Source organism: Lissotriton helveticus, chromosome 9 (genome assembly GCF_964261635.1).
Source record: "Lissotriton helveticus chromosome 9, aLisHel1.1, whole genome shotgun sequence".
Taxonomy (NCBI): Eukaryota; Metazoa; Chordata; class Amphibia; order Caudata; family Salamandridae; genus Lissotriton; species Lissotriton helveticus.
The window spans coordinates 28615915-28631729 of NC_136070.1; the positions used below are offsets into that span (position 1 = coordinate 28615915).

A 15815-nucleotide genomic window follows, 5' to 3' on the forward strand; every position below is an offset into this window, starting at 1 on the left:
TCGAGTTTCCAATCCATGTACTCTTTATGGCTTCCCTGGCACTTACAGTATTTAAGAATTGACTTAAGTATTGTAGGGGCATATCTACTCATGCAGACATGCCCTCACCCCATCTTAGGGCGCGAAGACCTGCTAGAGGGGTGATGTACCTATACCTACAGGCAGTTCTGGCTGGCATGGCACCCAGGCAGGGTGCTGTATGAAGCTGTTTCTGTATATACTATACCAAAGTGCAGTATAGTGTACACAGAGTCCAATGGGTGCCCAAAGGTATAGCATAGGCTAAAGTAGATAATACCTTACTCTCTTGTATGGTAGTGTTGTTGAGCAGGAAGGCTTATCCGAGGGTAGTGTTAAGTATTTGTTGTACACAGTCAGGCAAGAAATGTCACACACTCAAAGACTGAAACCAGACCAATTGTTTGTATAAAAATGTCTTTTGTTTTATTTCAAGAACCAAGATTTACTTAGTAGCAGGTAAGTTAAACTCTTCATACAATGTTACTTTTCAAAATACAGTGAACACTTGTTTTGTACTAACAGTCAGGTTACTTTTGCAGTTGAGAAAACAATTTGTAAACTGTTCAGAAATGCTTGTAATTACTTTTAGATTACTTTTGTAGTTTGGCATTAAATATGCTCCTAACACAGTTTAATAAACACAGAGCATTGGTAACAAGTTAACTATTGTGAAGGCACTAAGTTACTTTTTGTTGCAGTACAAGACAGTGCAATACTTAAAAGAATTTTCTGAGGAAACCCACCATTCAGTCCTATGGAGAAAAACAAAGTGTTAAGTTTGCAGGTAAGTACATTGTTTTGGGGCTGCAGTTATGGAGGGTACAACCAAGGTTCAGGTTGGCATTCAAGGGGCACCACCAGTGGCACTAGGGCGGCCAGGTCCAGAGTGCCAATGTTCGCCAATGGGGCACCTCGGGTGGGGTCTGCTCACGAGAAGGCCACTTGGTCTCTGAAGCCAAGCTTCTAGGATAAGGGGGTCCCAGGTTAGTACCAAGTCCACACCACCTGCAGCGCAGGGGCGGCTGGGAGCAAGGTGCTCAGGAGGTTTAGGGAGCCCAGTGCTTTTCTTTGGATGCTGTCGGTCCCGAGAAATGGCTGCAGGCCGGAGCCAGACGACTGGTCGGTAGGGAACCAAAGACTGGAGGATGAAGAGTTGCTGGACACGGTCCGTCGGGCTCCTCAGGATTCTTGAGCTGCGGGTGCAGGGGTGTCCTTTCGTGTTGGTTTCTTCTCACCAGTTCGGGTCATGGTTGGGGGAGACCCTTCAGGATGAGGCTGCGGGCGTCGAGGTGAAGGTTGGTGAAGGTTTTCCAATTCTGGAACACAGATCAGGATCACGGGGGGGGGGCTTCGCTGGGCTGTTGGGCCACTCTTATCTTGAGCGTGGTTGCAGAGTGGTGATGACTCGCGGATCCAGCTGGAGTTCTGGCTTGGGTTGGTTTTGGACAAATGTGGTGTCCACGGGAGAGGGGGCATTACAGGGTGTGCAGGTTGGGACCAATGGGTCCCTTCCCTGGGGTGTCTACACCCCCTTGTATACCACCCTCCAGTGGGAGGGGGCATAAGCCTCTTCCTAATTGGAGGGGGTCCCCCATCTACAAGATGGCGGGGAATGATGTGTGTGCTTCACCTCGCCTCCCCCACCTGAGGGGTGGGGTTGACAAAGGTGGGCACATCTCCTTTCCTATCTAGGTTTTCCTGCCGGTTCTCACACCCAAAATGGGGGTCCGAGCCTGTGGGAGCCAGTTACTGATAGCAGCAAAAGGCTGGGGGTAGCTAACAAAGGCGGCAGGCCTTTAAAGCTCCCTTTTCTGCGACCTTGCCCATCCTGGGGGAGGAGGCAGGACACCTCTGCTCAGAATGTGCTTTATTTCCAGACCCAGAGAGCAAAGGGCTCTCTACCCAGGGGTCCAGAAACCTGCCTGGTGGTGGGAGATGGCTGGGAGCCAATCAGGAACCACACCAGAGTTGGTAATGTTTCAGGGGGTACCTCTAAGATGCCCTTTTTGTCCATTTTTCATTAAATCTCACACTGGCATCAGTGTGGGTTTAATGTGCTGGGAAGTTTGGTACCACACTTCCCAGACTTCAGTAGAGCCATCATGGAGCTGTGGAGTTCATGTTGACAAACTTCCAGCCCATGCACTCAAAATGTCTCCACTGCACTTACAATGTCTGTGAATGGCACAGGCACTGTAGGGGCATATTGCTCCTGCAGCTATGCCCTTACCTGTGATATGATGCACCTTACCTTCAGGGCTGTAAGGCCTGCTAGAGGGGTGACTTACCCATGCCACAGGCCCTGTTGGTGGGCATGGCGCACAGGGACGTGTGCCACCGCCCCAACCACCCCGGAGGAGGTCTCGCCATCATCCACAAAAGCTCCCTCCGACTGAGAACCTCCATCTCGAACAACTATGCACCCCCTATGGACACATCCACTTTCAGATCAACCCCAGAATGCTGCTATGTGAAACTCTCGACTAGAAACCTCCCGTACCCTGCGCCCTGTTCACAAAACACCATCGTAGACCACAACGCAGCCCACGCCCTCGCCTCCACGGACTAAGTACTGCTTGGAGACCTGAATTTCCACCTGGGAACCAAAATCCACCGCCCCTGCGAACCAAAATCCACCGCCCTCCTAGAGAACCTCGCCAACATCGGACTGAGGCTACTCGTCACCACCCCACCCACAAAGAGGGACACACCCTCGCCCCATCTTTGTCGGAGGAATTAACATTCGCTTCAGTGACACCACAAAACCCCTCTGGAAGGACCACCACTGCATTAACTTATTTTTCAAAACCCACCACACAAAATCCTATGCTATGCCCCCATGGAAAAACTGGAGCGAGATCTCCGAAGAGCACCTAGCCTCCTTCAGCCGCACCCCTCCCCCCACCACAAACGATAGGACTTTGACGGATGCCTACCCCCATGGCCAGGGCTGCCTCACTGAGTTTTGGACCGAGGAGTAGCCGCGGGAAGACCCACCCCCCCCCCCCCATTGAACGCATCATATCTTTAGCGTCCTGTATTCCTTGCAGCAGGGCCACTTCCGTAGGAGTCTAGGGCTAGTAGGTAAAAGTGCCTGGACCGGAGTGGAGACTGCCTCTTCTTCCGAGATAACGCTTTCTGAGTTCCCTGTTGGTCCCTTGACCGGCTCCCTTCCCTGCTGGAGATGGTCTCCCAAATTAACTTTTAAGTAACCACATTGATACTTACCCTAGTTTTTCTTTGAAAAGTTCTTAAAAGCCAGATTTGTTCAATTTGCCCGTTCTTGTACGTGGTTAAGAGAGAGTGCATATTTACTATAGTGCGTGTTTGCTGTTTTCCAGAACCCTTCAGTGCATCCCTTTTGTTGTGCTGTCTAAAAATACATAAAAATACAATCTTGTTTTCTAAATTAATGTCAGATTTCTTGAATGTCTCGTGTATTACTTCTGCAATTGTTTTGGTGCTGTTGAAATGCTTCACACTTGTTCCTTTGTGTAAGCCTTGCTGCTCGTAGCCACAGCTACGTGGTTGAGCAAAGTGTTTGACAAATAAAAACTACTGATCCTAAAGGTGTTGGTAAGGGTATTACACAGTGAGGTCGCCCAACACCTTATAAGACACCTCATTTCCTCACAATGATATATGTGAGTCTATAAAAGATACAAACACTGGAGTTTTAGTTACAGGAAAGTATTTTATTTCTTAAGACTCATCCATTTTTAGGGCAAAAGTAGTTCCTGGCTGTGTTGGCTATTTTACAGCATGGATATCCTAGGCAGCTTCATATACAGCCCATCTGACCTCCTGTTTCTTAATTGTCATGTGAGATTGCTGCTTCTTGCAAGATCAATTAAATGAGTTCTCCAGTTTTGCACCCTGTGCTGTTCTCGGACATCACTAGACTGTGGATTCTTCACCCTCTGCGGTGTACAAAGGCAGAGGTTTACTAGAGATCCTTTTACCCAGTAACAACAAAATGCAAAGCTTGTAAATCTCCAGAAAACCTACAGGCAGGTCCAGGAGCACAAGCAGTTCTTGCGGTCGCAGTTCCAAGTGTAACTTATTGCTTGCCTGTATAGAGTGTTTTCAAGAAAGTCAAAGTTCAGCAGGATTTTCATAGCAACATGTTGCTTGAAATGCATTTAAACGTAGAATGTTATCACTTTTTAAGGCGCTTTTAGAGTCCCCAAACAGGGACGTACTTATTCCATTTATCGTTCACAGAAGGAGACGAGCAGCTCCAGTTCAATGTGCCACCCGATGAGTTCACCAGCAAAAAGATCACCACCAAGATAATGCAACAGATAGAGGTAAGTATGTGTTTAGTACAGCTACGGTGTATCCTGTGCTCTTGTGAGCTGCGGTGTGTCCTGTGCTCTTGTGAGCTGCGGTGTGTCCTGTGCTCTTGTGAGCTGCGGTGTGTCCTGTGCTCTTGTGAGCTGCGGTGTGTCCTGTGCTCTTGTGAGCTGCGGTGTGTCCTGTGCTCTTGTGAGCTGCGGTGTGTCCTGTGCTCTTGTGAGCTGCGGTGTGTCCTGTGCTCTTGTGAGCTGCGGTGTGTCCTGTGCTCTTGTGAGCTGCGGTGTGTCCTGTGCTCTTGTGAGCTGCGGTGTGTCCTGTGCTCTTGTGAGCTGCGGTGTGTCCTGTGCTCTTGTGAGCTGCGGTGTGTCCTGTGCTCTTGTGAGCTGCGGTGTATCCTGTGCTCTTGTGAGCTGCAGTGTGCCCTGCGCTCTTGTTGTGAGCTGCAGTGTGTCCTGCGCTCTTGTTGTGAGCTGCAGTGTGTCCTGTGCTCTTGTTGTGAGCTGCTGTGTCCTGCGCTCTTGTGAGCTGCAGTGTGTCCTGCGCTCTTGTTAGCTGCAGTGTGTCCTGCGATCATGTGAGCTGGGGTGTGTCCTGCGCTCTTGTTAGCTGCAGTGTGTCCTGTGCTCTTGTGAGCTGCGGTGTGTCCTGTGCTCTTGTGAGCTGCGGTGTGTCCTGTGCTCTTGTGAGCTGCGGTGTGCCCTGCGCTCTTGTTGTGAGCTGCAGTGTGTCCTGCGCTCTTGTTGTGAGCTGCAGTGTGTCCTGCGCTCTTGTTGTGAGCTGCAGTGTGTCCTGTGCTCTTGTTGTGAGCTGCTGTGTGTCCTGCGATCTTGTGAGCTGCAGTGTGTCCTGCGCTCTTGTTAGCTGCAGTGTGTCCTGCGATCATGTGAGCTGGGGTGTGTCCTGCGCTCTTGTTAGCTGCAGTGTGTCCTGCGCTCTTGTTGTGAGCTGCGGTGTGTCCTGCGCTCTTGTTGTGAGCTGCGGTGTGTCCTGTGCTTTTGTTGTGAGCTGCGGTGTGTCCTGTGCTCTTGTGAGCTGCAGGCTGTCCTGTGCTCTTGTGAGCTGCAGTGTGTCCTCTAGCATTGCACTGCTTTCTTTTGTGTCGATTTGCATGATTACACGTGGTGCAGAGTTCCTTGCATGGGTGTGCTGGTTATATATTTGTGCAGTATAGCTGTGTCCTAGGTAAGTGTCTTCTGCTGTTAAGAGAAGGAATGTGGGCCCTTTTCTGAAGCAGAAACCTGTGGACGCAAGACCAATGTACAGCTGCAGGGCCCCACATATGTGTGGTTATACACTAGATTGTTGCATGATTGTATGTTTGGCTGTCCTTCTATGATTGTAGGATGCTGTACCATATGTGCATTCCTGTTACTGTGCCACCAGTGTGACTGTCTTAGCTTGCATGAAGATTTCTCTACAACCAGTGTATGATTCTCCTGACATGACTGCAAGTTATTTAGGACGCTATTCATTGCACATCTCACGCGTCACACCAACCTGCATCTGCTTTCAGTCTGCTTAAATGTTTGTTGGATCTGCATGTATGCACAACAGCCTTGCTAGTATGTTTATGCCTGATCTGTAGCAGTTGGTGAGTGCCTTACATGCATACTTGCCTGTGTCTCATGAGGTTAAAACTTGCACTGTCTTCAGCATGTTTATGTTCTTTCGTACAGACGTGCTTGGTGTTGGTCCTTCTCTGGCAGTCTTGTTTTCTCCCACATGAGCAACTTGTTTACCTTTCTAGCAGAGCAGTTTTCTCTTGCAACCTATTTAAAGTTTCACATTTTCTCGTACAGGAGCCCCTGGCGCTAGCAAGTGGTGCTTTGCCAGATTGGTGTGAACAGTTAACCAGCAAGTGTCCTTTCCTGATACCCTTCGAAACCAGGCAACTTTACTTCACCTGCACCGCCTTCGGCGCCTCCAGGTATGAGCTGCACCTCTGACCACTGTGATGTATCTCTTTTTCAAGTACCCTTTGCTGTAAATGGCCCACTCTTACCTCTCCCTGGCTTCTGCAGAAGGCATCCATAGAACAGCTAGCAGCAAAACTGGGCTGTGAAGGAACATGCTACACCCCTGAATCTTACCGCCAAATACATTTACCCACCTCTAAACCCTAAAAACACCCTTACCATCCCACATCCTTACCTTGCCCTAAACCCTAAAACACCCTTACCACCCAATACCCTTGCCCACCCCTAGGCCTTATAAACACCCTTACCCAGAACATTACCTTTAGCCACCCCTAAAAATACCCTTACCTACTCCTAAATGCACCCTTACCACCCAATAGCCTACCCACCCCTAAACCCTAAAAGCACCCTTACCATCCAATATCCTAACGCCTACACCCTAAATGCACCCTTCCCACTCAAAATCCTTACCCACCCCTAACCCTAAAAATACCCTCATCACCCAATACCTTTACCCAGCCCTAAATCCTAACAATACCCTTGCCTCCCAATGTCCTTACCAACCCCCAAACCCTAAAAAGACCCTTACCATCCAATTCCCATACACCCCTCGAAACCCTAAAAACGCCCTTACCACCCAAAACCTTTACCCACCCCTAAAAAAGCCCTTACCCGCCCCATAGCCCTAAAAATATGCTTACCACCCAATACCCCTACCCACGCCAAAACCCTAAAAATACTCTTACCAGACTATACCCTTACCCATCCCTAAACCCTAAAATACCTGTACCACCCTATACCCCTAACCAATCCTAAACCCTATAAACGTGTATATACACACTCGCGCACACACTTACCTTAAATAGACTTTCCATGCGTGGTAAAACTTTGTGTGGTTTCAAAAAATGTGTGGTAAAGACCCTGAGTGGTAATTTCCGCATGTAAAGGCGGTTTCTCTCCAAAAACATGATAATCTAAAAGTTCTTCGTACATGATCCTGTCAAAACCATGGCTGGTTAGTCGGCAAGGGCAGAAACGCCTCCTCACTACCAAACTAGCACAGCTCAGTCCTCCTGATATATGGACTGGTCCCGACCTGTACCTGCAAAAGCTCTCAAAGGCGGAAGATGTTTTACTCTTTGATCTTAGTATGGTTTAAATTTGAAGACGGTGTCCTTTGTTTGGTCTGTGCTTTCACCATGGCTCCCACAATGGGACAAATACTAGCCCTGTGGTCCTTTTGAGTATTTGTGTGGACTAGGGAGAGGAGACTTCACATCAGGGCCCTTCTTTGATAACGCCTCTCTCTCCTGGTAGAGGCTGTCCTCTCGTAGAGGCTGGGACAAGCTCTTGATACTGAAGAAGCCCTTTGTTTCTGTTGAGCCCTGCAGAAGGAGAATCTGTAAGGCCCTCTTCTACAGGGAAGTGAGTTGAATCACTGCTCCCTTCGTAAAGTCCTTGCCTCTGCTGTCTGAGGATAACTCTGCACTCATTGTCACCAGGGACCTTGTGTCCCAATAGGGAACGTTAAAACCTAAATAATTTAGTTCAGCATAAATAATCCGCTTCTCTACATGACACGTTTTCTGGTAGAATAAAATTCCATCCAAAGCCTTACTATGTCCCCTTCCTCTGCCAGTGTTTTGTGTAAGAAAATGTCTCTGGTAGCTCAGATTTATTTGTCCTGTCTGTAGCAGCTTTGTGGTAATTGGTCTCCTTTTCTCTCCTTAGAGCAATAGTGTGGTTGCAAAACCGTCGCGAGGCTACAGTGGAGCGTACAAGGACCACCAGCACCGCCCGGCGCGATGATGCGGGCGAGTTCAGAGTCGGACGTCTGAAGCATGAGCGAGTCAAGGTCCCAAGGGGAGAGTCTCTGATGGAGTGGGCAGAGAATGTCATGCAGATACACGCAGACAGAAAGTCTGTGCTCGAGGTAAGACAGTTGCAGTGCCAAATCAGTTATGTGATGTGTAGCTCACTCTGCCGAAGGTACAGTGTATTCCAGCACATCCCCATATCATGGCATTGACCTCGCGATGGTAGAATAAGCTGCTTAATAGTGGAGCGTACATGTGTCCACCCTTTAACGCCACAAGGCTCTACCTTGAATCACTATTGTGGTGATGTGGGTTACAGTGTCGGCAGTTACAACAGGGAGGTGGGTCCCTGTAGTCCTTTCCGCCTGTCTTCTATTTTAAAGCAAAGTTGATAAATTGTCACATAATTGGCCCTGCATGTATTCCTTTTTCCTTACATAGCAGACTCTTAACCCCTTCGACGCGCATGACAAAGCCAGCTCGTCATGGGCGTTACATACGCTACGCGCATGACGAGCTGACTTTGTCACGTAACACGCGATTTTCAAAATCTCAGTGCGCAGCGGGAAAACCCGCTAGCGCGCATGCGGTTAAATTAGTTCTCAGAATTATAATGTGACTGCATCAATAGGCCACCGTACTGGAGCTCCTGAAAAGGAGGTGTTTCCTTTCTTATTAGTCAAGCTGCTTTGGGTCCAGTTCTACATAATTATTCAAGTTCTGAAGATTAGACCACTGACCTCTCTTTGTTGTTATATTGAAGGCTGGCAGCAGGGCCTTCCTTTCCTCTCGAGTCAAAGGGGCCCTTGGTCCCTGGTGGGGAAGGATGGCCCTCCATGATTGAGAGAGCTTGTAATATGTCAGTCAAGGAACAAGCAGGCTGGCAACCTTCAGATGATTCTGCTTTGTCCCTAAACCAATGTGCTCACACTGCGCTTGTAACTACAAGTTTACAATATATTTTGCTCTCCCTTCTGTATCATTCATCTTTAGTTCCGCGAACAGTCAGAGGAACTATACATTGTTTTGAAAAGGGCCCTTCTTGGACTGGCACTAGTTACATTTAACTGCCACTGTGGGCTCTCCGCGTTCTGAAACACAGCTGCATATGCTGCCAGTTACGACTGTGAGCCTCAAGTCTTTAGAGGACACCTGACCTCTCCGATGTGCTTGGTCTCACCTAGGGAGACATTTACACGTCCTCAAGGCCTCTCTTCCCGCCTTTGCTGGCACAGGCTATGCATGTTATAATGTCTGGGATTCACTGTCCTGGGATTCGATCTTTCAATTAAACTCTCACATTCATGAAAAAGAGCAGATCTCTGAAAGAGTGTCTATTTTGAGCCTTCCGGGATTTCTTGCCACCATATGAGGGGCATCTGCTGTTTATGAATTCAGAGAGAATTCCCATGATTTAGAACTAGGATTGGACACTGGTGTCTTTAATTATCTGTCCTGCATAAGGTGTGTTTTATTTATTTCCATTTTGTTTGTGATTGAACCTTTCGTATCCTACAGGTGGAGTTTCTAGGGGAAGAGGGTACGGGCCTGGGGCCGACGCTAGAGTTTTATGCTCTGGTGGCTGCAGAGTTCCAGCGGACGGACCTGGGCATATGGCTGTGTGACGACAACTTTCCTGATGATGAATCCCGCCAGGTGATGATCTACTTTGTTTCTTCAGGCCCATCCCAGACCAGTTAGACATTCTTTCCTAGCTCAGAAGCCTTGGGCTCTCCGGATTTGGCGGCTAGGGGTTGTGAGGAGGGGAAGCAGCTCTTCTGACCTGGCCACTTTCCCTGGTTTGAGTTCATTTTCCTGTAGTTCACACTTCCACTGGTAAATCACGTTGATAGCACTGTTATTGTGTTTGGCTGCCACACAATTTGGCAAGTGATTGATCGATTGTAAACTAAACTGTCTCCATGACATTGCCTTTTAACATTGAGTTTGCAGCATGGTTGTCACTGTCTTTGTGTTCTAAAGGTTGATATTGCCTCGACTGATCCACCTATGCTCTTCCTTCCCTGATGTATTTAATCTGCCCTCTTACCTTAACAGGTGGACCTTGGAGGGGGATGGAAGCCGCCTGGTTTCTATGTTCAGAGGTCATGTGGCCTCTTCACAGCACCTTACCCGCAGGACAGTGATGAGCTGGACAGAATAACCAAACTCTTCCACTTCTTGGGCATTTTTCTGGCCAAGTGTATTCAGGACAACCGCCTGGTGGATCTGCCCATCTCGAAACCTTTCTTTAAGCTCATGTGCATGGGGGACATCAAGAGCAACATGAGCAAACTTATATACGAGTCCAGAGGGGAAAGGGACTTGCACTGCATGGAGAGCCAGTCCGAGGCCTCCACGGAAGAAGGCCACGACACCTTATCGCTTGGGAGTTTGGAAGAAGATTCCAAGTCAGAATTTATCCTGGATCCACCCAAGCCAAAACCGCCAGCATGGTTCCAGGGCATCTTGACCTGGGAGGACTTTGAGCTGGTGAACCCCCACCGTGCCCACTTCCTGAAGGAGATCAAAGATCTGGCAGTCAAGAGGCGACACGTGTTATCCAACAAGAGTTTGTCGGAGGATGAAAAGAACACAAAACTGCAAGAGCTGGTGCTAAGGAACCCTTCAGGGTCTGGCCCGCCAGTTAGCATTGAGGACTTGGGGTAAGTCCATACCTGAGTCAGAGAGTGAGTGGTGCAGATGGGAGTCTTTAAGCATGGGGGGGTCTCAGCCTGGTTGTTCGAGCATAGTGACTAATCTGAGGCATAAGGAAGGTGATGTTAAAAGCAAGGTGAGAGTCTGGCAGGGAACTAAAGAACGCATTGATGGATGGCAGGGGATAGGCCTGGACAAGCTGCAGGAAGGTATGGATTGTCTTGCAGCCAATGTCTGCATTAGAGGAACCAGTTGAGCAAACAAGTAGGTTGTACAAGTACTAGATAGCAAGAAGGTGAATGAGAGATTGGAGGAAGCAAACTAACATCTTTTCTGTATCCTGCAGTTTGAACTTCCAGTTCTGCCCGTCATCCCGGGTGTACGGCTTTACAGCGGTCGATCTGAAGCCAAATGGGGAGGATGAGGTAAGCAACCACTGTATTTCCTTGTGTACTCTGTGAATACCACTCATCACAATTACATTACATTACACATTCCTTTATTCAGCATTTTACAAGAACACCATAAAAGTACAGTTAAAATAATAATAATATACATTTTTTTAAAAACACAGAGACTATTCTTATTACAATTCATTGAGCCCCCGTCCAACCCCCTCATGTTACTCATGATTTCGGCGGGGCTTCCTTCAACAGATCCCTCTTGTCTCTCTTAATTTGACTGCTAACCTTAAAAAACGTGTTATAGAAAGTAGGGTCAAGGGGTCTTGGGTCATTTGTAACTATAAAAGGGCCGCCTTGGCGTGCCTAACTTTGGTTTTTTTCAGCAGACTGACTAAAAACAGCACCTGGGCAATGAATAAAAGGGGCATAATAGTACAAAATGGAGGGTATCCTGCGGAGATCGTTGATCGCAGCCGCAGGGACCCTGGACTCAACTGAACTGGTAAAACCTACCGGATCAGCCAGTAGGTGATGTAAAAGGTTGAGCCTAAAACGTGTGATTAAAAATCTGTCCTGGGCATTATGTATGAGGGTATGGTAAGGTTCCATTCCTTCACATGTCCTCACTAAGCCGTGAGCTTTGAATAACTGTTTGCCCTATTCCCTGTCTTCTCTAGATGAGGCTTTATAGTTAAAAAAACATCTCCTTTACCCTGTCCCAATCCCGACCTATAATTCCGGTCGGCGTTAAGAAGAGGTCCTTACAGCCAATGCTTTCAAAGACGACCTTTATATGCTTCAGCCATGGGATATTCATTCCCCTGTCCCTACCCAGGCAGTCCATGATTATATGCCTGGTCAGCACGGCCTCTGGGTTAACCCAGATCTTTAGCCATGCTAGCAAGGGCCTGACCTGCACCTTGTTCCCTATAAAAGCTCCACCCAGTTCTTCATGAGCGATGTAAGAGGGAACGCACTGTTGGACTTTGAGGAGCCTTCTCAAATAGTTATTCTCCTCGACCTGCAGTTTGTCGGAATCGACGAACCCCCACAGTTCTGCCCCCTACACAGCTTTAGAGTAGCAGATTGAGTTATATAGCTTCATCATTTGTTCCGGGGACCACCTTCCTAGTCTGCGGCCAAAATTCATAATTACCCCTGTGCTAGACACTAACTTTTTACATCTCTCCTCAAGTAATGCTTTAAAATGTAAACCCCTATCAAATAAAATGCCAGGTATGAGAAGGACTGCACCTTCTCTAAACTGTGATCGCCTATTCTATAATTAAAAAATGTCCTTGATTTAGTCCCTGTATCCATAACGTATGACTTGGTCAGGTTGGCAGACAGATCTAAATTATTCATAAAGTCCACGAACCATCTATCAGTCGCTGTAGTCCCAGTGGAGTGCGTGCCAACAAGACCGCGTCGTCTGCATAAAGCAGGACAGGGATTGCTCTTCTGCCTGCTCTAGGTGAATCCACATTTAATACCACTCCATCTTCCCAACTGTTTGTTGCCTGTGACTGATATCTTCATAGCCACTCCTGCAGTTGCAGGCATATGACATTTATTAAGAGTGGTATGCCTGATGCCATCATGCCCACCAGCCTCCCTACTGTCTTCACTGTCAGAGGTTTCCCCTTCTGGTAACGGCACATTTGCTCAGTCAATGCCAGGATTCTCTTCTCGACAACGAGCGCTTTTCCTTTGGAATTCAGTCTAGCCGCTAGATAGGTTTTCCCTTTCCTGTTTTGGGGATGATTCTGTTTCCGGTTTGTGGAGTACCTCAAGTTGTGTAAATATTCCATTACAATCCTTATACTGTTATGACATTGTTTGAACAACTTTGCCTTTACCAGTCAATCTTCCAGGTAGGGGTCGTCAAGGATTTATTTTCTCCTTAAATGCCCCGCCTGGGGCTGATTTTATCCTGAATGGGAACAGTGAATTGGTAATGCACCTTCTCTACCACAAATCATTGCCATTTCTTGTGTCTATTGTCCACTGGCATGTGGAGGTACGCATTTTTTAGGTCTATTGTTGTCGTATAATCCCTTCTTCGTAGTTTGGGATCACCTCCTTGAAGTGTTATTTGAAACTTCTGCATCTTGATTAACCAGCTGGGGGTCCCAAGGTGAATGATGAGCCTGAGTGACATCTGGTTTTCTGACCAGAAAGTAGACTGAGTAGTCCTGTTTCTCTTTCAGGAACTATTCCATTGCCTTTTTCTGCATACAATCTGCCACTTCTAGACTGAGGTGCAGTAGGTTTAATTTGCGTTGTCTCTAGCTCCTGTTCTTAGACCTCAACCGGTTTCTCCTTCAAGGCCTAGAAGGGGCATCCTATAGCCCTTCACGGAGTCATCGTACTCCTCCTTTCTCCCATTGAAAGCCTCTATTTCAGCCTCAAGGTGCCTCATTTCAGTGTTGACTGCTGTCTGGTCAACATGCTATCTTTTAAGTGCAACAAAGTTTTTTATGCGGCTCAGAGAGACTTGAGTGAAGCGCCGATGCAGATGAAGTAGTAATACATTTATGTAGTTTTCATACAAAATTTGGCCCTGAATTAGGTTTTCTAGACCCTCTGGTGAAAGTGCAGGCTCAGTGGCAACTTTTAACAATAAACCTGGTGGACTGTAGCCCACGAATCAACCATGAGAATGGTGTGTTCTGGGCAACAATCAGTCCTGCAAGACCTACAGGGGATTTGTTGTTAATGGGATCCATATCTCTTCACCAAAAATAGCCACACTTAACAAAACACAGTCTGCATTAGTTTAGAGGGATTTTGATGTATATATGTATTTTTGCCTGTGACAAAATGATATTCAAAGATCACATATCTGAGTGACCTCGTTGTTTCTGAAGCACTATTGGGAAGTTACAGCGTTGTCTTCAGCAAGTGGCTAATGTAATAGCAAAATGAGTAACACCGTCTGTTTGGAGAAGTCGGGTGGAATTGTTTTTTCCTAGTCCTGATTGTTCTGATGAGGTCCTGCTTGCCTTCCCCACTATTGATCTCTGAATTGTTCTTGCTTCACAGATGGTGACAATTGAGAACGCTGAGGAGTACGTGGATCTAATGTTCGACATGTGCATGCAGAGCGGTGTACAGAAGCAGATGGAGGCTTTCAGAGGTAGGGGCTAACATGGACTAGTGCAAGTGAGGGTAAGGGCTGGACTGTCATCCATGGCAAAGGAACCCGCTATGCTTAGGGATCTGCCATCAATTGTGGGCAGTGATATGTGAAGCGCACACCAGGCACTTTCTTCGACTTCTTCACCATTTAGACTTCAATAATATTAGGATGACAGGTGTATCTGCTATTTTATATGGACTTAAAGTTATTGCTTCAGTAAAGTAAAACCTCTTAATAGAGCAACTGCTTATATTTTTAGGTCACATTTATTTTAAGGAAGCTACATCTAGATTTGTAATTCCTATGGATTCTTCTAACTGCAGATTCTACACCTTGTGAACATTCCTCCAGGTGTCAGACTAGTTCTTGAAACGTAGAAGCAGTACTGCTGCATGCTGGTACCGCAACATTGTTACGCTCTGGAAGTGATTAGCAGGGTCACATATAAGTGCCACCCAGGTGTGCTGATGTCAGTTCCATTTTTCCACGTCTTCAGATGCAGATCCTGAGCTCTATTACTTTCATCTTTGACAAGTTTTTTTTCCTAGAAAAGCAGTTTTCCCAAAACATCAGGGCTTAAACCTTGTGGAGACTAGCAAACAGGTGTCTGTAACATGACGGAACAGGATATGACTGAGGTTGGTACACGACTCCAGGACTTGCAACCACTGCGTCCAGAGGACTCGCAGGCAAAACTCTACCTCTTCAAACATTGGAAGACAATGTGCCGTGTTAAAAGGAAGGTGATGTTCCCATGGCAGATCCTTGTTTAAAGTCATTGGGTAATTCGAAGAAAAAGCACAAAAAGTCCAAGTGGGAATCTGCCTCTTCCCACCACTCTCGTACTCCAGAGTTGTGAGTGCATCAGCTTGCCAGCCATTCTCACCCTGAACTTCTGAAGGGCTGATTCCAAATCGGGTCCTGATGCAACCTGAATTTCCGGGTTGCAACCTGAATTTCCGGGTTGATCTGCAACGTTGCAGCAGATTGTGGCCTTTAACGAGGCCATGCTGCACATATTTCGCACACATCCAGCTCCCCATGGTACGCCTTCGGAATCCAAGGATCTGCTGAGGCCTGCAATCTGGGTTCCGTCGGCAGGCTCACCCTCGACTCTTTCTGTGCCTCTTGAACCTGCGTCCAGTTCCGCAGTGGCTTTGACAGTAGTTTCTATCCCCAAGCCGACCTCATCTTGACAGAGGCCGCATTGCGATCCCACTGAAGCACAGCCAATAGGCAACCTCTTTGACTCAATGCCTTTACCAAGCAGCAGAGCTTGCAAATTACACCGCTTTTTGGTTCTGATTCAGAGAAAAACTGCTATGATGAAGGGACAAATTTGTCCCACAGTATGTGTAGAACAATTAGTTGGTGAAACTTGATGACGCCAGGACTCTAAACGTTTCCCAAGACACTGGTCTTGTCCCTCTCCCTTCTCCTTCCACAGAGGAGAGCGCTACTTTTGCCGTCGTCATACAAAGGCCAGCAGAGGTCCTTGCCCTGCAGCTCCCTACCTTGGAAGTGAAGACCAATATCATCATGGAGGTCGGCCAGCCTG

At 47.5% G+C, this 15815-nt stretch overlaps 1 protein-coding gene across 9 annotated transcripts in view; it reads left to right on the forward strand.

The window, feature by feature from the left end:
- Positions 1–15815, forward strand: part of HECTD1 (HECT domain E3 ubiquitin protein ligase 1) — a 424699-nt gene that overhangs the window by 368798 nt on the left and 40086 nt on the right. For all 9 annotated transcript variants that reach the window (XM_078659397.1, XM_078659396.1, XM_078659400.1 and 6 more), the window contains 7 exons: positions 4246–4331; positions 6120–6247; positions 7968–8169; positions 9572–9709; positions 10112–10719; positions 11058–11136; positions 14161–14254. In XM_078659397.1, coding sequence (XP_078515523.1) covers positions 4246–4331; positions 6120–6247; positions 7968–8169; positions 9572–9709; positions 10112–10719; positions 11058–11136; positions 14161–14254 — 1335 coding nt within the window. The remainder of the gene's footprint in view (positions 1–4245; positions 4332–6119; positions 6248–7967; positions 8170–9571; positions 9710–10111; positions 10720–11057; positions 11137–14160; positions 14255–15815) is intronic.